Here is a 22590-nt window from a genome sequence, read left to right as displayed (position 1 = left end):
ACACTGCAGCCTACACAGTTCTGGGTGCACAGGGGCCGTTTTTAGCCGAGCTGTGAAACGGCGGCTGACCAGAAAGAAAAACCAAACAGCTTCAACCAAGTCTGAGCTGCTCCTACTCCCAACTGCTCTGTTAAAAACATACTGCTTGTATCTTCCTCAAAAAAGAAAAAACATCCACAGGCCTTGCTAGGATGGAGGCATTCGCTTTAAAATGCTGTTTTCTCCAGTGACACAATGCACAGTATTTCACACCAATAGCCAAGCTAGCCGTCCTTCCTGGGGGGTACTGATGTCTAAGCACCATGTGAGCTGAGGTGAACCAGTTACTACAGCTTCAAGGATCAATGGAGTACTCTGCCTCCAGTTAGTAAGTTAATAGATCTGCCGGTTATATCCTTGATCTGTCCTGACTTCAAAGAGAAGCTGCAGTCTAGAAGCAGAGCAGGCAACTGAACAAAGAAGTTATATGTGTAGAAACGGGAAAGCACCTTGATGCATTGAGTATGTGGGATCTTAACCCACTTCTCTTTATTAGTTAGCCCCATCTATAACCTGCTGAAACATATGCATAAGCACAGTTTGTCCCTTACCTCTGAAGGGTGTATGTAAAATTCTGCTTGAAGCACAAGGAGCAGCAATATACATAAATTTAATTTGGGGCTGGCTTGTGCCCTTGCTGCAAATTATTTTAGAGGTGATAAACAGATGAATGGGATAGAATAGAATAGGATGGTTCAGCTAGAAGGGACCTACAATGATCACCTAGTCCAACTGCCTGACCCCTTCAGGGCTGACCAAGAGTTAAAGCATGTTGCTAAGGGCATTGTCCAAATGCCTCGTAAACACTGACAGGCTCGGGGCATCAACCACCTCTCTAGGAAGCCTGTTCCAGGGTTTGACCACCCTCTCGGTAAAGAAATGCTTCCTAATGTCCAGTCTGAACCTCCCCTGACACAGCTTTGAGCCATTCCCAGGCATCCTGTCCCTGGATCCCAGGGAGAAGAGCTCAGCACCTCCCTCTCCACGTCCCCTCCTCGGGAAGCTGCAGAGAGCAATGAGGTCACTGCTCAGCCTCCCTTCTCTCCAAACTAGACAAACCCAGAGTGCTCAGCCACTCCTCACAGGACGTGCCTTCCAGTCTTGTCACCAGCTTTGTTGCCCTTCTCTGGACACATGTGAGTACCTTAGCATCCTTCTTAAATTTTAAACACAACAGCTCGCTGCTCCCAAAGGCTAAACCCATTCCTCCTTTGCCTCTATCATGCTCCTATTTTTTTTTCCCCCCATGTGCTTTGCTGAGCCTGCTCAAGTCACAAGCCCAGCAGAGAACAACTAACTTCTTCCTGGGTTCACAAGTGGCTTTGGCTTCACTGAAAATGAGAGCTTCCACAGAGAGATATATGACCACCGTGTCTGCAGCAAGAGGAGGATCATCTGATCTCAGCAACCCCAGCCGATAGGTGAGTTCAGCTGCAACATGTAAAGTCACCTTCAAACTTCTTCTCAGCAAGAGAAAAGCTGGTAACATGCATTTACAAAATATATCAAACAGCAAACTGCATTCTCTCTGCTGCAACACTAATAATATTTAGCAGATATTAAATCATTCAAGCATCGTACACTGCAATTTACTCACAGCAGAAAGAAAACATTCTCCTGATATGCATTTCACCATCGAAGCTCATTTATCACTGCTTATCAGCCTAAGAACTAAAAGCTTCTGTACTGTTATCTAGCAGAGGGAAAGGGTTTATACCAGAAATTTAGATTCTGGGCAGATCTTTTGGCACTCCTTCCCTCCCTGACTTCTACTCTATGGAAATTAACAAGCAGCACTATCTAACTAGATCATCAGAAATGGAAATGGTTGGCTTATAGTAGCTCACACAATTATGGGAATGACAGTCAAGAATGGAACAAAGAGCAACCCAACCCAGTTGCTCGTGAGTAATCTCTAAGCATTCACAGGCAGCCAACCAAACAGGCCTGAACACAGTAGCCACCAGTTAGCAAACTAACATATTTCTTCATAGAAAAGGTAAGCTTACTAGTGATCAACAGAAATACTATGAAAATTATTTTTTAGAAACAATTGTGAGATCCCTAAATGGGGGGGGGGGCAAGTCTTTTATCCCACTTAAGAAGAGCTGTACCACGTTTCAGTGGTTTTACCATGTTTTTAGCCTGTTTTAGTGTTCAACCACCTGCACAGTAAAAATTATTTTTTTTAACGTTCAGATGGAATTGTCTCTTGCCTTGTCACCGAGCACCACTGAGAAGAGTCTAGCTCCATCTTCTTCATACCCTTCCCACGCAGGCAGGATCTTTTCATATTTATATAAGGTTTATCATTACGGCATCTGGTCCTACTAGCTGAAAAAAAGCTATTGTTTATCACAAAAGAGAAAGTAGATTACCTATACGGTTGGACAAGTTATTGTATGTGGCTGACCAAAGTTGCTTTGGTGGATGCAATCAGCAGATCTCTAGGCATCCAGCTAAAACCAGGAAGATAAACTGGGCCCGCACTGTCATTCAACTTTTCACTAAAAGAGGAGATATGGCAACACTGAAAATTGTATTTCGCTCCATTCTGCCAGTCAATTCTGCAGTTGCAATGAACCCACATATTAAGATGATACCCTTACATCTTTTTACTAATCCATGTTTCCTCAACACAAGAATAAATTCCCATAATAATGTGTCGAATTTGTCATTTGGCTTAAGTCCAAAACCCCACTCTCAAAGTTAGAGCTGACTGTGATTGCGTTGGGGTAAGTGGATAGGAATAAATTCTGATTTCAGCAATACTGGGGAAAAAAAAAAAAAAAAAAAGAAAAACCATCTTACTTCTGGGAAGACTGCATTAAGGATACCTAAATTATTCTGACGTGCCATTTATTACACTCAATTTTATTTCTACACAATTTGACACAAAATAAGTCATTTTTATAATACAGTTTGTCATGAAAACTGCTTAGTAGGACACAAAAGAAGTAGTATTACTTGGAAAAATCCAGCAGTTGTCTGCCTTTCAGCACTAGCTGTTACAACAGAAAAGCTGCCATTATTGTATAATAGTATATTTTTGTAGAGATAAGGGATTACAGAAGAAACAAAACTCCATAGGAAAAAAGCATCATGCTGTTCCTTATCAAAGCTACAAAAACAAAGCAAGCAAAGAAAACAAGTTCTGCTTTGTTGAAGGTTCAACAATGACATTTGAAGCCAAGAAGAAAAAAATCCAGGATTTCATAGAAGACAGTTATCAGGCAAGTTTTAAAATGAAAAAATCAATTTTATGTTTAACACTATTCAGGTATCATATGATAAGAGAGAACAATACATTCTCAAAACCAGGATGAGAGTTTTGTCTTATGCTTATTGGTAATATTACTTAAGTACACTACTGTGCTATTCATTCAGAAATTTACAAGCGTTAATAAAGCCCCATAAAAATCTTTTTTTTAAGGTTTGTTTTATAGCTAGGAACATAAAAGCAGAATGGTTAACAACCTGAATTCTAGAAACATACACAGTCCCTAAAAATCGGGCCTCTAAAAATCAGGCCGTCAGTTTTTTTGTCCCTACACCACAAAAGAGCAAGTTTCAAATGCAGGGAAAAAGCTTCAAATTTACATTTCTTAGTTCTTAATCAGAATGAAAGACCCTTTCTTGTCTATTTCTCTCAGCCATATCTAGACAACTTTCTTTAGGCATAAGTCTGACTAAACTCCCACAACTCACTACCTGTTCCAACCCACATGCTGTGTCCTTACAAGTACTGATAAAAACAGTTTGTATGATCGTGAAAAGTGAGGGTGCTGACAGATTAAAAATAATCAAGAAAAAGAAAACAAATTGGAGGGAGGAAATAGGTGCAGATGCAGTACCACTTAGGAAAAAACAACACAGCATGTCAAGAAGTGCCATAAGCTGCTTTAGCACATGACAGTCAGTGTCTTCCAAACAAGAGAAAGTCTAACTGAAAGCAGCAGCTATTTAAGACAGTAAATATGCCATTACATAATTAACCAACAGCCAAAAGCTTTACTCATTAGTTGTACAGTTTATTTAGACAAGACAAAAGCTTGTACAGTTTTGTAACTGTGTACAGAAATGAAAACATCTGAAATATATTAGTTTTTTTCCCCCCTGTATATTTTACTTTGTACTTTGTTCTTGGAAAAGTGATTTTTTTTTTTTTTTTATGATTCACGTTTCAGCAGTACATATGCTCCCATTACTGCCAGAAGAGCGTACTGCAAAAGAAAACAGAGAATAAAGACTGATTACAATTTGTCTTCACAGAAGCTCTGAAATTACAAATTGTTCAAAGTGTGCCCTCTCCAATATTACACCTTCTAGATGAGTACACAATTAGAGAGTTGTGTTCCTATAGAATTACAGGAATATTTTAATGTGATCATATTCATCATAAATAGGCATCACAACTATATACACTTAACTTATGAAATTCCTATAAATTAAATGTTTTCAAATTATTACAAATACTAGGTTCTACTGGGTAACAGACAAGCTAAAATAAGCAAGAAAACACAGCTGATCTTACATTAGGTACCAAACCACAGAAAGAAATTTATTAACATATATTCTTACATGCAAGATTCTTACTATCTTTACTTGCTATTTTATAGCTTTAAATTTAAGTATTCAAAATGTCTGTATACATACCTTAAATTTTGGATAGTCATTCATTATTATAGTTACCATACCAACATAAGGCAAAAATCTATAATTGACAAAACAGATGAATGTAAAATTAACCCTCAAATATTACATGGAAAGGTTTCAGTGTTACTCAGTCTTGAATATTTTAGTGTAAAATAATAATTTACACCTGTCACTAATGCATATCTGAATGGGAAATAATTTTTTTTCTTAGATAAAAATTTAATCAAGTTATTTGAGAAAAATCTTAAGAGATTTAATCTCAACTGGGGAAGGGGACAAAGTCAAAAGGTCAAACCTTGCATAAAATTCCTGTGGAATGTGGAAATAATTTCCTAGTAATTTCTAGTAATCACAAGGATAAGTCGGTTAATTTTGTATGGTGAATTATTTGTTAAATGTGCCATTTTTTCAAAAAATGAGTTTCTACTCTTCACATCAGTGAGAAGACTACAGAAAGCAACTTTTCCAGGTAGTTTTTTTAATTAACATTTTATTTAAGAAATTTAAAAAATACCATACCAGATCTAGTTTGTACCAACAGCAGAACTGATTTAAGTTCTAAATTTTCTTTCTATTTAATTACAAAGAACATAGACATTTTGCATTACTTACCCTCTTGCTCTTCCAACAACATCTTTCTTCTCTAACCAGTTCTGACCTTCTTTGTACAAGCCTCTATCATCAACTTCATTATTATCACCTTTAGTCAGAAATTTGATGTTCCCATTTTCTCTAGAAGGCAACGAGGTGATAAACTAAATACCATTCAATTTAAAAACCTCAATTAACATCTACAAAGCACAATGAAGATGAAAAGTGCTACAAGATTAGATAACAATGTTTACTTCCAGTCCTGCTTGTCCTGAGTATTTAACAAACACCATTAAATCATTAACATTGCAGACTTTACTGACAGAGTCAATAGATTTTAGCAAGAAATGTTTTTTATAACACTCATATTGTGATTTGATGTAAACAATTACACAATGGACGTGAAAGGGATACTGTCCATCCAGAGCAGGCACTAAACTTCCTCAACAAAAGCAGTATGTGCCTATCTGGGAAAAAAAAAACCCAAACAACCCTCTGCATTTCCAACAGAGCAGAAATTTAGCTCTGAAATACTCAATAATACTCCACTAAGAGGTTTTGTTTTCTTTTCTTTTTTCACAAATTGGGGAGTAAGATCCTGTGAAGTCATCACACATTAGAGAATGAATTTAACTGAGTTTAAATCACGTATTTCAGATGAGGTAGATCCTAAAAATCTTCCCTTAGGAAAGAAAGCGGTATAATAATACGGTGCTTTAGGCAATTTTCTTCTATGTTCTATACGCTTGCTTATTTATGTCAAAATAAAGCTTTGTCTTTCTTTTGATGGAAATAAATATTGAAGACCCTCTAAAGTGGCTGCAAATCTGCATCAAATTCAGTATTTTGTCACTAACACTGCAATACAGTTTTAGGTCACTCATTAATTGTTAAACAATATAGGGAGTTCCAAGCAAAACCTCACTTATGTTTGATATTCATTAACGTGGCAAATAAAAAAATACATGTTACTAGTCTTTAAATAACGTCATATGGACAAAACATTATGTGGGGTTTTTAGGGGACTATATGGAGAAATCCAAGCGATGGAAATGCTTCGGTCAGTGGCACTCTTCCCCCCTACAGATGAATGAATGCCTGCAGGACTCGGAGAGCCAGTCTGCTCCCTCAAAGCCAGAGCTGACGTCCTGACCTCTCCCAGCCATTGAGGCGCTTCAGTCCTTTTTGTAGGAATAGAGGTTTAAAACCCTGAACACGCCCAAATCACAACCTTTCCCTACTGTTTCAAATGAACAAAGTATCTTACACTACATTTTGAACATGATATAATTTAACCACTGCCGTATTTCACTCCCTTTCAAGCATTAGGCATATGTGCAGGTGATGCATGCAAGACTTCGGTTCAACACTCCCATTTAAATCAAGTTATTAAGTTTACAGTCTTCAAAACGATTTTGCTCAAGAAGCTGCTAATTGCAAGTAACTATATCAAGAAACAAGGAGTTTTTATGAAGACAAATTAGGTATTAAAAAAAAAAAGAAAAAGAGGTAATTCTTGGATATACATATTTGTTTCAAAAAAGCATTGAAGAACAGATATTACTCAAAAGATAAACACTTTCAGTTCATGGCCAGGACTTCCTGAGGAGCAAATATGTCAATGTTTGCCACCTCCAGGTTAGCTTTTTGCTGTGCAGAATTAGAAACAGAATTGCCTCTCTTTTGTTTGAGACAGAACTGTTTATCATACCAGGCATACGCAATAAAGGTAAAAACAAGTAATCTACCTGTTGCTTTTCAGCATGAATTGTTGTTGGCATTGTGACTAATAGACACAAAAAGAATAAGAATCTCTTCTTTCATTCTGAGTCAAATCTCTTTTCTGGAAAACTTCAGTTAGCAAAGATCACATACTTGTCAGACTTCATCTATAGTTCTGATTCTGAATCTTCACCTTCTTTCAGAGATTTGCTTTTAGAAGTAGCTATTTCTCATAACCAAAATCCCAATTCTACAACAGTCAGTACAGAAGTGGACTCTGCTCCCATATATATTGCTACTGCTGGCAAAAATAACGTGTATAGCTTGTGTTACTGGACTCCTCTTTGGCATAGGTTTACCTACTTTGAACCTGAGCAACTTCGCTGAGGGACAGGAGTCGGGGTCTCAAGAAGTGAGCCACAGAATCAGGGACACAAGAGGATCACATCCTATAGATGAGTTTTATCTTACAGCATATCCTGACTTGCCTTTTTCATAAAATACTACCAAATTAAAATGTAATTGAAAAGTCACGGTGAAGGAAACTATATTTAGAAACAAGGAAAATGCCAAGTTGCATTACTTTTCATGTATTTTGATTACTCTGTGAACTATTGGAATGTCTCTGCCTTCAACTTTAAAAACAACTATTTCACCAGCTCTGATTGGGTCATCATGGAAATTTGTTAAGAACAACAGGTCTCCTCTGTGAAAAGCTGGTTCCATGCTGCCACTACAAACAAAAAGAAAGAGAGAGTTTATTAGCATTATGGTAAATGAAAGAAGAGCCATGAAAACAAAGAACATTTAATTCTTACAGATAAACTCACAATTTTAACTGAAATCTGTAGCTTCACCCATTCAGTAACACTACACAGACAGTTAACACAACCCAAACCTCAGTAAGTCCCAAGCTGAGCAAGCCTATAGAAGACTTCTTTACGACCTCAGTGAAAGAAAGAAAGAAGCTGTATAGAAAAGTAACAGTATTGGAGCTATGCTGAAGGAACAAAATGAGCCATTCTGGTTAAGAAAACCAATCCATTAGTGAAAAGCCAAAAATTGTTTCCCAGTACAACAGGAAGTACTTCTCTACATAGAAAGAGTTTAATAAACATGAGCAAGAGTTATGTTTACATCAGTGATTACTATTAACAATCAGAAAATCCATGCCCTTTTTCAAAGCCAGCCACAGTATCATTTGGTAACAGCCTTTAAGGTAGGATTCCAGATCCCATAACTAGTAACATGAACAGACAATTCCCATTAAAATACTGTTATTTACTGCATACATTCCTTGCCGACACACATTGAATTCCTGCAAGGCTGAATCTTCCATGAACATGTGTTTAACTTCATGTATTTGATCAGCACTCAGGGGCCTGCAGGACTGGCTCTTTATATACCAGAAGTAAGACACCACTGAGAGAGAAGCAACATGAGTGTCATCTACTCATAAAAGGAGTTTTACTGTAATATAATTTTAAAATGAATATACATATGGTAAAAAAAAAAAAAGAAAATAAATTAACAAAAAGACCGGAAAAAGTGTTCAATGGCTTCAGGAAGTGCAACACATTTACTTATTTTCTTCAGGAGACAATAGAAGCTTCATAGGATTACGTGTATTTCTGTTAAAGCAGAATTATTTTTTGGAATCCTAACATCTATCCAGGGATTACTATTCCTAGGTAGAATATGTAAGTAATCTTGAGTAGTTTATCTAGCAATTAAGTGAACAAACCTAGATTTTCAAAGGTTTCATATATCTACTGCTTCTACAAACTTCAATGAAAACTAGACTGCAATTACAAAAGCAGCCTTTGCTAAGTGTCCAAAAACAGAATTAGAAGAAAATAAGTGTTTGAGTACTTCTTTAAGTAGGTGAGATTTCAAACTCCAAATCTATCCAAGGGAGAAGGGAAGGAGACAAAGGACAAACCAATATTTGAACTTTAATAAAAAAGCCTTTACATTGACTTACCTGAGCACCACAACAATAGGACTTTCACTTCCAGTAATGACGATCAGCCCTTTCCATATCATAAGGGCAGACGACACTATCATAGCAAAATTTAAGACTTGGTAATACAGCTATATGAAACAAAAAAAATTGTTTTTAGAAGTTGCTGTGTTGTATTTAGAAGCACAACATAGAATTTCAACCCATATGCACCACTGAATCACAATCCAGGCATGTGGACTTTTATGCTAAAATCATATTGCAGCAGAAGCCTCATGGAACAGATTGCCGTACTGGCAATCCAACCATACAAACCATACTGCAGCATAAAGTTTTAAACCATTGTGTGCCTCAATCTTGGCTTATTACGCCTGTGCAATACTCCCATTTGTTAGTGCTAGAAGCTAGTGAACTCACTAGCAAAGACTTTAAAATGTCGGAAGCTATATGGCAAATGATCAAATCTATTTTGATCACATGCCCCTGACTCCTACCTGAGCTCATAGTATTCAAAATACACGTAAGAAATACTGTAAGATCAGTAATAGCAGACTTTGTGCTTTGAACAGTTATTTTTGTTTGAAAAGAGGAGCTGTGGGAGTAGACGAGAGATGGCAAAAAGATCATTTATTGCTATTGTCATGTGGAAAACCTTTTATTGATTTGACTAACTTTCTGCCCCCAAATTCTACTGCTTTGCCAGCCATTACAGCAGTGGATACACCTTCTTCACACTACTTTTTTTTTCTTGGCAACATACAAAGATACTCTGGTGGAAAACAACCCTGCCCATCTCCATCTATCATGTGGCTCACTGATGTAAGACATGGAACCAGAAATTCCCAGACCATCATTCTAGTCTGAAAACACATATGCTGGGATTTTCAGGTGTACAACCCACTTAACTTGGGATTGGTCAAATTTCAAAATCTGCTCCGAAGTTTTTTTGTTTGGTTGGGTTTTTTTAAGTGATTGATAGTTACTAAAAAAAAACGAACCAAGGAACTTTCACAGCCGGGAAATCGGAAGGTTTGTCACCAGCCTTACTCTCTCCCTTCCAACCAGTCATGTGCATAATCACATAGTAACGACAAAATACAGACACCTATTTTGAACGACAGGAGCTTAAAACCACCCATTTGCTTCCACAGGCTGCACCTCCAGAATGAAGCCGGTTACTGACAGGAATGTAAAAACACGGTTTCTCAGCGGCAAACCCAAGCCCCCCCCCCCCCCGCCCCGGTCAGCCGCGGCCTCCCGCCCGGCCAGCGCGGCTGCCCCGCTGTTCCCGGCACCAGACCGGCGCTGCAGGACAGGCGCGGGGACGGGCGGAAGGAGGGCGCGGCGGTGCGCGACCCCCTGACGAGGCAGAGCCCCGCCGCGGGCGGAGCGGGCCTCCCGCCCACGGCACCGGCGGAGGGCCCAGCTCTCTCTCAGGAGCGCGGCGGGCCGCACGGCTCCGGACCCCCCGCCCCGGTCCCGGTCGACTCCGAAGCTCCGGGACCTCCGAGCGGCCTCCACATCCCGACCCACCCCTCGGCCCGCACGCCGCGGGGCTCCCCGCCTGGCCGGCACCCGCAAGCCCCCGCCGCTACCTGCCGCTTGTTCATGCGCCGCAGGTCCCCGAAGAGATCCATGGCGGCGCCGCGGGAAGGGCCGCACCCAGCCGGCGGCGGGAAGCTACCGCCGGCCTCGCGGAAGGGGACGCACTGGAAGACGCTCGCACCCCGAACCCCAGCGCTGACCGGTAGCCGCAGCTACCGCCGGCCCGGGGGAACGGCGGCGCGGGCGGCCCCTCTGCTCCCCGGGAGCTGTAGTCCTCCTCCTCCCGTCGCCCCGCTCACACTCGGTGGGCCCTGGGGCCACCTGGACTACAATTCCCAGCATGCGCCGCGCCAAAAGGCCCTGAAGGCGAGGCCCCCCGCCTCCTGCCCCTGCAGGTGCCCGACCAGTTTGCTGTCCGAGGAGGCTCCCGGCGGGCGCTGAGACCCCACGGTACGGCGGAACGAGCCAAAACTCGTCTGTGGAGTGGCGGAACGGCGGCACCGGCCTCCCGAGCCGTACCCTGCGGGTCAGGCGGCTGCCGGCGAGCTCTCTCCGGGGCCGCCGCTGCGTGTGCGCAGCTCATTGGCGGGCCGAGGCGGGGGGGGGGGGAGAGCGGGGGAAGAGCAGCCGGGCGGGGCGGGGTCAAGCGAGGGAGGGCCGGGAACGGGGCGGGGCCAACGGGGCGGGGCGGGGCCAACGGGGCGGGCCGCGGGGTGAGCGGTGGCGGAGGGAGCGGAGATGGCGGCCGTGCGGCCGTGGTCTGCCTGCCGGGCTGAGGGAGGGATCGCGGTCGTCTGAGTTCGGCGGCTAACGCTGACCTCCGTGTTCGTCCAGGGGCCCCTGCACAGGCCTTGAAGAGGGAAAATAACAAAGTCCTAGAAAAAGCTGCACTTGGGCGCGGCGGCAGCAGCTCGGTCCGCTCCGCAGGCCTGGCTAGCGACAGGGATGGGTTTGTGCTAGTCAGAAAGCGGCTGGCCGCAGCTCAGGCCCCCCCGGGTACGACTGGGCGAGTTTACACACGCAGCTAGCAATTGCAGTCTTCCCTGTGTCCTTCGTCACGCAGGAACTGATGTTTATAAAAAATGTGACCTCACAGAAAACGGTGAGGGAGCTGGATTTGGTTTGGGGGTGATTTTGTGGGTGGTTCAGCAGGAATGCTGGGTGAAGGAGTTCTGCCCGTTGTTAGGCTGCTTGTCCCTGTAGCACTGCTGTGGCTGCGCTCTTAAAACTGTATGACTACGCAGTGAACTGGATTTCCAACTAATCCCTGTAAAAATACTGCCAGATAAAAAAGATGGGGATCATGAAGAAGGGAGTATTTTTAAGCTGCATTTTCTCCCAAATTCAGTTCATTGCTACCAACAGACCAACATCTGTTGGAAGTTAACTTCCTTCCATGCAGAAGAACTGACCAGATGATCTCTGGAAGTCTCTTCCAGTTCTGCATTTGAGTGATTGCATAAGTCTGAAGCAACAACCAGCCAAATAGAGCTTGTTGAGTTCTTGGGAATTAAATAAACCAAACTAGGTGAGGTTTTTACTACATTCAAGATTAGCTCCTGAAGACTGGGAATGCAATGGGAGAACAAAGGACACAGGGAAATGCTACTAAGCAAATGAAAGCAAATAGTTCATCCGAAGGAGCATTGGAAAGGTATTTCCACAATTTTCCAGAAGTTGCTCAAGACTTTCTGTTAGCAAACAGTTGGAAAAGGGTGACTAACAGTGGCAGAGCTGGCATTAGATCACAGAGGAATGTGTAATGGTGTCATGAATGGACAGAAATGGCAAATGGACACCAGAATGAAAGCTCCAAGGACACTAGCTAGGCATTATCTTGATAAGATCCTTCATCTTTTCACCTGATTATTTTTTCAGTGACACCAGTATTCCTTTACTTACTACACAGGAGTTCCTCCAAGTTTACATTATTTCAGGTTAGTTTTCTCTGATATCCTTTAAATACTCAAAAGAGAAAGAGTCATATTGAAGTTGATATATCCTTTAAATACTCAAAAGTGAAAGTCATATTGATTTTCTGTGTTAACCATACCGCTAAGGTGCGCATTCACAGTTGTGTGAGGAATTCTGACATATGAGGAGAGGCTGAGAGAGCTGAGGTTGTTAACCCTCAAGAAGAGAAAGCTCCAGCAGGATCTTAGCAATGTATATAAATACCTGATGGGACGGAGTAAACAAAGAGCCAGACTTTTCTTGCTGGTATGCAGTGACAGGACGGGAGGCAATGGGCACAAACTGAAACACAGGAAATTCCATTTAAACATAAGAATAACCTTTTTTATTGTGAGGGTGGTCAACCACTGGAAGAGGTTGCTCAGAGGGTTTGTGGAGTTACCTTGGAGTAAGCTGCCAGGACAAGGCCCTGCTTGTGGGTCATGGGGATAACCGTCTTACCAGGAACCCTCAGCAGCAGTGCTGGAAAGAATGCATCATAGCAGCTGCACCCTACACTCATATGTCAAAAGACCCAGATGACCTTTGTCCATCCAAGCTTTGGCAGTATACTGCAGCCAAAGCACACTTGTTTTGATGGTTCTGTAGACAGCGTTACAGCTGGCTGCCTTGTCTGCTCAGCCTGAGTTGCACAGCTGTCCTTTAAAACTGGGAACTCCAGCATTACCACAGAACATGGCTGATACACGTCCCTGGAGCCACAACAAAATACGTGATGCAATTTGTCATTATCCCTCTTTGAGCAGATGTAATATTCAGAAGTAATTACTAGGACGGACATGGAGAAGGAGAATACACAAGAGCAAACTCAAAAGGTGGCTAGAAGATTTCTGAATTTTCTTTGTGTAATTAAGATTTTAATTAAAAAGATGTGGAACAAAGGTATCTGTTCTTTAAAGAGTGGGATCTGCCCACTGAAATGTTTGATAGAGTCTTGCCCAGCAAAAGGTTTTCTGCAATTCCCCTGGAGTAGGTTTTCATACCATACTACTTAGGCAGATTTTTTTTTTTTTTTAAATGGAGTTTTTCTCCTTTATGTACAAATCTGCTTTCCAGTTGGTTTTTTTTTTTTTAAATGACAAAATAAAGATTAAAAATGGTGATTGGGACAAAATGATCAGGAAGTGGAATTGTTACCTAAAAAGCCAGTCAAAGAAACTCTCTAAGACTTGATCTTGCAGTTTTGGAAAGCAGGCATTCTTTATTGCAACGTTGGGTGCACGGGGGATCACTCCACCTATCGTGCACACTGTTGCCTACAGCAAGCAAAATTTATATTATTCCAATCATACATATTCATATTATCATTTACATAGTGTCCACCCTTTGGTCACGCGCAGTGTGGGTCATCTCTTTCTCCTAGTTAACTGGCCTTGGCAATTTTTAATTACAAAAACTCGGCAGAACTCAAAGCTTATCATCAAGGCCCAAGGCTTCTTGTCTGTTGACGCACATCAGGCCCAAGGCCTCCTGTCTGTTGGTGCCTCCAACACATACCATTGACAAAGCTAAAGGTTTTCTTATCTAATTAGTACATACCAAAATTTTGAAGTTTTCAAGCAGGCAAAAGTTTGTTAGTACAGCGATACAGTAAAATTTTCCTTCTCCTGCTTTTGTTCAAGACATCAGAATCAATATAACGGAGACTAACAAATCACAGTCTCTTGTGGGTGACTGTTATCCACAAAATCTGGAGTCGCCTGTTGTTTTTCATGCATCTTCTATGATGTATTGAGTTCTTTTTGCAGAGTTTACAGAGGTGTTCATACAGGACAGAGAAGAGGAACGATAAAGGTAATAGCTCAGTAAAGCTTTAGGAAAAGTCCAAATACCTGTTGGTTACCTTCTGCCCACGACACAAATGTGAGAGTTGTTATTTTAAGAGGGTAGTCATTCAAGTCTTTGATTTTTCATATGCTTCTCTAAGACTAGCTAATTGCTGATTCTCTTAAAAGAACTCAGAGTCTCTCACATGTTTTTTCTTTTTCAAATGAGTCTCTTCATGATGAATAAACTGTCAATTGCTTCTGTATTGTTGTTAGATGTGTACTGTGATGATGATTTAGAACCCACACCTATTTATGAGCCTTTAAACCTTTTCAGTGCTAGCTAAATCCCACTTTTTAATGACTGACTGCTCCCATAAATGCATTTCCCACATGTCTGATATTTATACAACTGGGAAATGATGATCACAAAACTACTGAGTAAAATATGTAACACATAAGCTACCCATTGTTGAATAACATTTCTCTCCCAGAAAACTCTGCTACTCAAGCAAAAAAAGGCCAAATTCTCATTTACACCAGAAATAATTGTACCTGGAGTAAATCTAAAACCTCATTGGATATACCACTAATTTACACTAGGGTAGCAGAACTGAGTTTAGACTGGTAACTCATAGGCAATTGTAAACAATCTGACAATTAAATCTTTGTTAAATTTACTTTGCCATTGGAATGAAATCTTTATGTTATTTCTTGTGGTTATAGATGTATGTTTCATTTTAGCTATTAAAATAATGCATTATATTAATGCAGAGTATCATATTTGCCTTAATACAAAAAAAACCCACAACAAACCAGCTTTTGTTTCAAAGTACTGTGTACCACACCCAAATTCCTACTAAAGTAGACTAGATTTAAACCTTACTTTGCATTTAATTATATGTTTACATTTAATGGTAAATATTTGACACTTTTCTATTATCCAGTTCTTCTAAGCAAGTTTATAACCTTGTTTGCAAGGTTATTTTATACTGGTTGTGATGTTCAAAGTAGTTCAGGTTCGTTAACATCTCCTCCAATAAACTGTTTCACACTGTTTTTCCTGGGTCAACAACTGAACAGTGCAGTACTGTTATGCACGATTGTGACCTAGGTCTCCAACTGTAAACATGCTCTGCCATCCTCAAATATTACTAATACAGTACAAAAAATGGACCGGGCAGGTACAAGAAGGTATGGCTAATAAGCCTTTGGACTAGCTGATGCCTTGCTGTGCTTTCTTGTGGCTGCTGCAACCCAGAATAAATCACAAGACTTCTGAGGCTGTTGCAGGATTTTATTGATGCAAAGGAGACAGGAAGACTTAGGATGCTATTGTGCTTCTATATCTTCCTGCAAACATAGCTGTGTAGAGTCTAGCTGTAGTTAAGAAGTTACAAAATTAATGTGTGAAAATAAATGGATGAATTTGCATCCTAGACTAGAGCTGCAATGCTGCAACCCACAGAATGATGGCAAGTGGCTGTGATAGGAGAATAATCTCCGAGTATTATTTGTAGGTAGTGTTTTAATTCACAAAACAGGCAGAAAATTATTCTTGCCTGTTGTGAAGTAGGAATACATTAATTCTGGAGCTGATGTAGAAGCCATTTAGCAGGGAAATGGCAGTATCTGAGAGAAAGTAAATGACAAAGGCTGGGCAGTGTTACAACAGTTTGTTGCAGTCATTCCTGATGGATAGAATTAAAAGTGGAAGTTCAGATGATAAAATCTAATTTTGTAACAAGTACAGATTTTGTACATAGAACTAGTGTATGGAGAATTTAGAAAAGCAAGAAGACAACTTTGTGTTGAGACCTGGTAGGATTGAAGCTGCTTAGTATTTTTTTGACAGAGATGCTACATTCTTTTGTCCAAGGCACAAACCCACACATAGTTCTGAGACTGTAGTATCTTTGCCAGAGTACCCACAGTGCTCTGATGGCTAAATGTGTCCTCCTGCAGCTACCCGTAGCCTTATGCTTGGCCCAAGGGCTCCTAACGCCACTCCAGCCCTGGGGGATGGAGCAGGACCGCAGGCAGCCTTCCCGCTATGGGAGTGAAAGAAGCCATCCTGCCTCTGGCTACAGGCTCTGAAGGGCTATAGGGGTTGGGTTGTCAATTTGCTATTGATTAGAGTGCCAAAGCTCAGAAAACACTTTTACTCACCCATTGTTCATGGTGAGTCAAGGGAAACATATTAGGAGCATGCTTTTCTTCCTTTTCCACAGATGCTAGGAATCACCCACACTTCTGTTGGTGGCTTTGTTATTTTACCATCTGGATGATTTAGATTATTAAAGGTTACATGTATTTTGAAATCTTCCTATACTCTGGATGTTTGACTTCAATATTTGTACAGTAGATCTTCTGGAGCTCTGCAGCTAGAAAATTATGCTAATTTTTTAGTACACGGAAGAATGTAGCTTTTGACATTCTGGCTGATTTGCCAGACCTTTGCAAACATCCAGGCGTTAGTGCTACCTGTATGTGTAATATTTGAATTACAGCTTTTTGTTTTCAAAGAGATTGGTCATGGGCAAATAACTAGCACCTTGTACCTGAGCTGAAAAATGTAGGTTAATAGGGAAAGCCATAGAAGTCCATTTGCAGCCACTCGGAGTAAAGCACAGAAGAAATGCAGTAACTGACTTCCCCAGTGAGCACTCTTTTTTTCAAAATGCATTTGGAACTATTCTGCTTCCTGTTCCTGTTGCTCAACAGGCTGTTAGAGCAGCCAGTAATGCACACAGTGATGTCCAAAAGCAACAGGATGCCACTTGCACCAATACCGCACTCTCTTCTGGATTCTTCTAATACTTGGAGCACTAAGCTGCCCATATGGGTAGTTGCATCTGAGTGCAAATAAGTGGAAAGCATCCTCCTTTGCTCTGAAAGAAGCTTCTGCTGTATCTGCCAAGCAGTAGCATTGAAAGGGAAAAGATGTGTCAGAGAAGGGATATATTTCAGAGGAAAAGGACTGAAGTATGAATGTCAACAGGCAACGTGGGTATTCACTAAACACTTGTCCTTTGAACCCATTGCTTTGGAAGCAACACTGGCCCATGTGCACATAGTAGACGATACTGTTCTTCACCTTCTTGGCCAGCCTCAGTTTGATTTTCTTGTACCATGTCCATAAGAAGGATCATGGTCCTAATATTTCCTCCCGTTACCTTTAATTTGTGGCCAGAGGAACTATGCAGGACGAGGTGTCTTGTCTTCAGATCTTGTTACTCCACATTTTCACCCAACATTACACACTTGAGCAAAGCTGCAGGGAACTCCACACTAGACCCAGTGTCTACTTCAGTTTCTCAGAAAAATCAATCTCTGAACATTATACCATTCTCTGAGCCACAAAGCTGAGCTGACAGTGTGGGCTGGGATAGCCAGGTTACTGGGAATGTAACCCTGACTCCATTGCCTCTTTCTGCATGAAACCACATTTCTGACAAAGACAGGAATGCTAACAGCTCTCCTACGGCAGCTGGCAGGGAGTCTTCGGTACCTCTTTCCTCCCTGTTGTGTGGTTTACATGTGGCTTCATTATCTTCAGTCTCATTCATTTTCACATGCACAATATCCACTCATATGCTGAAGGGTTGCTTTTTCTGTGTGTGAAAAACAGTACAATGGAATATGACCCCAGGTACACACCTTTGCTCTTAGAAGTGATTTCTGAAGTAATTTCAGCTGCTTCTGTTAGACCACACACCAAGTAGTCTCAGACAATACTGCATGCTTTGCCTTTGCAATTCCATTCAGGTTCCTTAAAATTGGGCACCCAACAGGCAAGACTCTCGGAATTACCTGTCACTGTGGAAATGTGGGCCTTCACATTTGGGGTTATTCATGGGCCTTTCTGGCTTAAGTCTCACTCTTCTGAGAGGCCTTTTTTTTCAGTCACTGAGAAATCTAAGTACAGGCATTTCCCTGGGGCTTTGTGAAGACTCTGATTTAGCTATTGTTTTCAGTGCATGCCTCCAAGGGGCATTCTTATTTTGCCATTGTGCCTTATTTTGGTTTTGTATTGCATTCAAATTTATCTGCCTTTATCTCAATAAAATTCCTTTCTTTGCTTTAAGGGTAAGTGTTAGCTGGACAGCAAGAGTTTATTAATTTCAAACATCTCAGTAAGGATTCCTTTGTAATTAGCCTTTGAGAACTCCTCTCCCGTTTGGAGCACGTTATGGCAGATGACACCTTCCCCTGGAGAGGTGGCTGAGGAAGGGGCTGCCTACATCTGCTCTCTCTGCAGCTGAGGAAGGGGTCTCCGTGTTCTCTGAGCGGCCTCAAAAGCGCCGTTTCCTTACCCAGAACATGTTGAGAGCAGTGCAAATGTCTAATGTCTTCTGGGGGCAATTCCCAAAGGGGGGGGCTGGCACTCGTCCTGGAGGTGTGATGGGTTTTGCCCTCAGCACAGTTCCTGCCTTGCTGTGGCTTCTGGGGCTGCTGACAGAAAGGGTTCCTGGTGCCCCCACTGCATCACTGCCAGCAGCCCCTAACCTAGAAGTATTTTCTGCAAAAACAGGCTTGCCGTTGTCCACAGTAAAAGGTTTTTTGTCTCATGCTATCGTGCCAGGAGACAGATGTTTCTTTAGAGCGGTGGTCTCCAAACATTTCTGATCACACACCTCTATCAGTAAAAATTTTTTGATCATGCACCCCCAATACCTCTATATTTATTTATAAATTACATAAATGTACTACTGTACTAATATGTTATGCACATTATAAAACATACACAAAAAAAGGATGAGATAAAGGTGAAATAAACATTATTTTAAAAAAAATTTCATTTCATTTCATTTCATTTTTTAATGGTACAAAAAATATTTTCTACCTGCACCCCAGTGGGTGCGCACACACCCCACTTTGGAGACCGCTGCTTTAGAGCATGCATGCATGGCTTTTGTCTTGTGTAACTTCTCTCATGAATCTTATTATCTGTCTTGGTAGCTGGCAAGGATCTATTCATAGGCACAGTTTTCAACCAGAATGTCACTTTGCATGGTTGTATTTCTAAATGTGTGAGTCAACATTTTTAGTCTGCTCTGCAGCCCAATATCTGCATAGCTAATTTGATTACAGCTGAGTAGTTTTGGTTCAGGGAGTATTTTATTCGTGAAAATAATTTCTTTTTCTGGGGGAAAAGGGGAAAGAGAGGGAGGGATCAAACTATCTGAACATTTAATTGAATTTAGCAAATAATGTTCTCTTTTCCTTCCCCTTCCCCCAAGGAATAGAAAAAAATTCAGAAACAACTTGAAAAAATGTTTAGGCTTTTCCAAGTGCAAAAAAAAATTAATTTTTAAAACTGCCCAAGAGTAAATGAGGGGAATGCAAAAAGGTTTTAAAAAAAAATCTAACAAAAGGAAGTAATTAATCCTTATTCAAGAACAATCTTTTGGTGAACTAAAAATGTATGTAATGTGTTAGGTTTCGCTTTTTGCTGGGAGAGGGGAGAACACTGAGATGGCTTACGGGATTTTTGGTTTTGTTTTCCTATGAAAACTGCTAAAGCTTTTGCATAAAACCAGCTTAGCTTGACTCTGAAATGCTCTCTGCATTCTTCGCGAGTGGGGAGTGTCCATAAAGCTCACCAGCCTCAGAAAGGTTTCACCCAGCCTCTTTCCCACAGGTTCTCAGCTCTAGCAACAGGCTTAATTGTCACTTTGTTCTCTCCCCTTGTCATGCCTTGTATCAGCCCACAGACACAGTGTCATGGGCATAATCAGATTCTCAAAGCTGCGTTATGTCAAGAGACAGTATGAAGCGAAGCCCCAGCAGCAACACCATTGTCTGCACTGGTAGGCTTCCTGCAGAACACTTCTGCAAAAATCTGTCTGTCCCTTCAGCTGTCCCCCGCAGCACATGGCCCCACGTACCCAGCTGCACAGCCTCACAGTCCAGAGGTTGGTGGAGAGACAGAGACTTCCAGCAGGCATGGCACGGTGCCTGAGCTGTGACTGCCAAATGTCCAACTCCACCGTGCTGTCACCTCTCGATGAAATTATGGTATTTATAGGGGGCCTGATGCTAAGTCAAGAGTAGGTCTTTCATCACCTTCAGGGCTCCTATGTTGCTCTAATACAGTCCTCTTTAGGGTAGAAGGTGAGTTATGGGAGGCTGCGTGCTGATTGTCTTGTGCGCCGCTCTGCTTGCTTTTTCTGTGTGATATAGTGCTTCTGTGCCATGGCTGATGGGCTTATGATCACAGCAAAACCAGACTCTGTTGGAAATATCTGACACAGCTCTTCCTAAAGTTGCCACATTTGTATCTTTCAGGTCCATGATTTGTCATCTTTCTGTGGATCTGCTCTCCTTCGTAAGTGGGGAACGACCCATCTCCTCCTTAAGCTACCTGAACAGCACCTAGGGTACGTTCAGGACAGCCACAACACCCTGCAGGAGCTGATCGGAAGGCACCGCTGCCACCTCCTGCCTCTTCTCTTCCTGCCACTGGCTTGGCGTTATCCCTGGGGCTCTGGTGCTGGCAGCGCTCGGGGTTTAGACCCCTTTGCTGCTTCCTCTTGCCCTGCAAGTGGTTGATGTCCTCCCATCAGTATTGGCTTCGGAAGGGCCAAGGGCAGCCAGGGTGGGACCCAAATGCTTCTGCCACCAGCCTTGCCTCCGCTTTGCCTCCTGGTGCCCACAGGCTGCTGCCCAGGCAGCAGTAGGGGTGGGGGCGAGGGCAGATATTTTGGGGACCGTAGTAGTTTTCAGCAGTACTCTGTGCCCCCCCATCATCCAGCAGCAGCAACTGGTGTGCCAGTGCTCTCCTTTGTGCCCCCTCAGCTCCCACCTTTCCCGTGGCAGCTCACCTGCCCTGCAGCTCAGCCGGGAAGGCAATGCCGAGCTCTGCCGGTGTGGCCAGCCAGCCTGGAGCTGCCTCTGCCCCGTCCCCAGGGCTGCGGCTCATGGCGAGACATGACCACATCTGCCCAAAGCACTCACGCGGATGGAGCTCCAGAGAGTGCCTGCCACCGCGTCTGACTCTGCAGAGCAAACGCTGAATGAAACACCAGTCATTTATTCGAGTGCACGCTCAGATTACCACTTTTTTATTAATCACAGTAGTGATATTAATACCTGACGAATCTCTGTGAAGCAGGAAAATAAACTGTCTTGGGGGTTTGTAGTAAGCATTACTAATAAAGGTTAATGCTTCTTGGGTGCTTTGGCCATGCATGTGGGCTTTGATGTCCTGATGTCTTCTTTGTAACAGGGCTGTGGTGTGTGTCTGCTGTGAGATGTTTGCTGTCATCTGCCCCAGATCGCAGGGGTAACTCTGTATGGATGCAAGGAAACAGACTTGACCTATGGTTAAATCAAGAGCTCTGCTTCTGCCTTCTTGGCCTGTGGTCGGTTCACTTTTAGCACAGCTGAATCTAATGTCTTTAAAAAATGTCCTGGCCTAAGTGAAACTGCTGCTGGAAGGGTCTGGGAGCTCTCATAAAGCCAGCTCCCTCAGCCTTAACTCAGGTGAGGTGAACACAGAAAGGCAGGGGTGAAGATGATGAGGGAGAGCAGGAAGACCTTAAAAACCTCTGTCTGCTTCCAGATTGAGGTATGACTCTGTTCTGAGAGCCACAGCTGTCCCTTCTATGGCTTCCCAATGCATTTTAATTCCTAAACAGTTTGATTTTTTTTTTCCCTGAAGTTTATCTGCAGCTCTTAATTTCTTGTCACCTCAGTGTCTTGAACTATTTGTGACTTTTCCATGATCTCTTCTCTCTTCTGTAACTGTATTACCTGGGATGATCAGCAGCGTTGCAGCAGCTGAGCTGGCTGATAATGATATTTGTTAACTATTTGCTTAACCTGCACTGAAGAACTGAGGCTATAACAGTGCCTAGGAAAACAAAAAAATAAATTATATTTGTGATGGCACTTGAAGGCCTCAATCATAGGACCATACAAGACAATCTGGCCCTGGTCACTGAGTTCAATGGAGACAAATTTGGCCTCTGGCCATAGAATCTGCTATTTGATGCTTATGCCTTGACTTTTATGAGCATTTGGAAAGTGCTTGACGTTACATGAGTGGAGCACATCATGTGTGGGAAACATCTCAGTGAGGTAAACCATCCGGAGCAATGCTGGTGCTGCTTGATGAAGAGACATTTCTCTGCATATAAAGGGCTCTGCTCATTTTGCTAACAGCAACAGTATGTAAATATAATGACCAAGTGATATTTTGAAACAGTAGCTCCTCCAATTACAGCCTGATTGCATTCATCAGGGACTGCTCTGCATTTTAACTGCGAAAGTGACAGTCACTTAGACCAGGAAATATTGTTGTACTTGACCTTCAATATTAATCTGGCA

The 22590-nt window shown here is 42.1% G+C and overlaps 1 protein-coding gene and 1 long non-coding RNA gene across 3 annotated transcripts; one reads left to right on the top strand and one right to left on the bottom strand.

Moving 5' to 3' along the window:
- Positions 1–4160: 4160 nt before the first annotated feature.
- On the bottom strand, positions 4161–10788 carry SEC11C (SEC11 homolog C, signal peptidase complex subunit). The gene is made up of 6 exons (XM_052778927.1): positions 10567–10788; positions 8993–9102; positions 7592–7741; positions 5308–5427; positions 4696–4753; positions 4161–4262 (listed from the first exon to the last, which is right to left on the bottom strand). Exons 1-6 carry the CDS (start codon positions 10606–10608, stop codon positions 4209–4211), a joined length of 534 nt encoding a protein of 177 aa, XP_052634887.1. The 5' UTR covers positions 10609–10788; the 3' UTR covers positions 4161–4208.
- Positions 10789–11279: 491 nt separating this feature from the next.
- Positions 11280–21868, top strand: LOC128137756 (uncharacterized). 2 transcript variants are annotated; one of them, XR_008233821.1, is made up of 4 exons: positions 11280–11618; positions 12068–12453; positions 14239–14284; positions 20548–21868. It is a non-coding gene; the product is annotated as an uncharacterized LOC128137756 (long non-coding RNA). The 2 variants fall into 2 exon arrangements; XR_008233822.1 differs by having other exon boundaries at positions 12068–12170; positions 20548–21867.
- Positions 21869–22590: the final 722 nt, after the last annotated feature.

This window comes from Harpia harpyja, chromosome Z (assembly GCF_026419915.1).
Source record: "Harpia harpyja isolate bHarHar1 chromosome Z, bHarHar1 primary haplotype, whole genome shotgun sequence".
Classification (NCBI taxonomy): Eukaryota; Metazoa; Chordata; class Aves; order Accipitriformes; family Accipitridae; genus Harpia; species Harpia harpyja.
The sequence above is the reverse complement of the archived record's forward strand: the minus strand, read 5'-3'. Positions and strand labels throughout refer to the sequence as shown.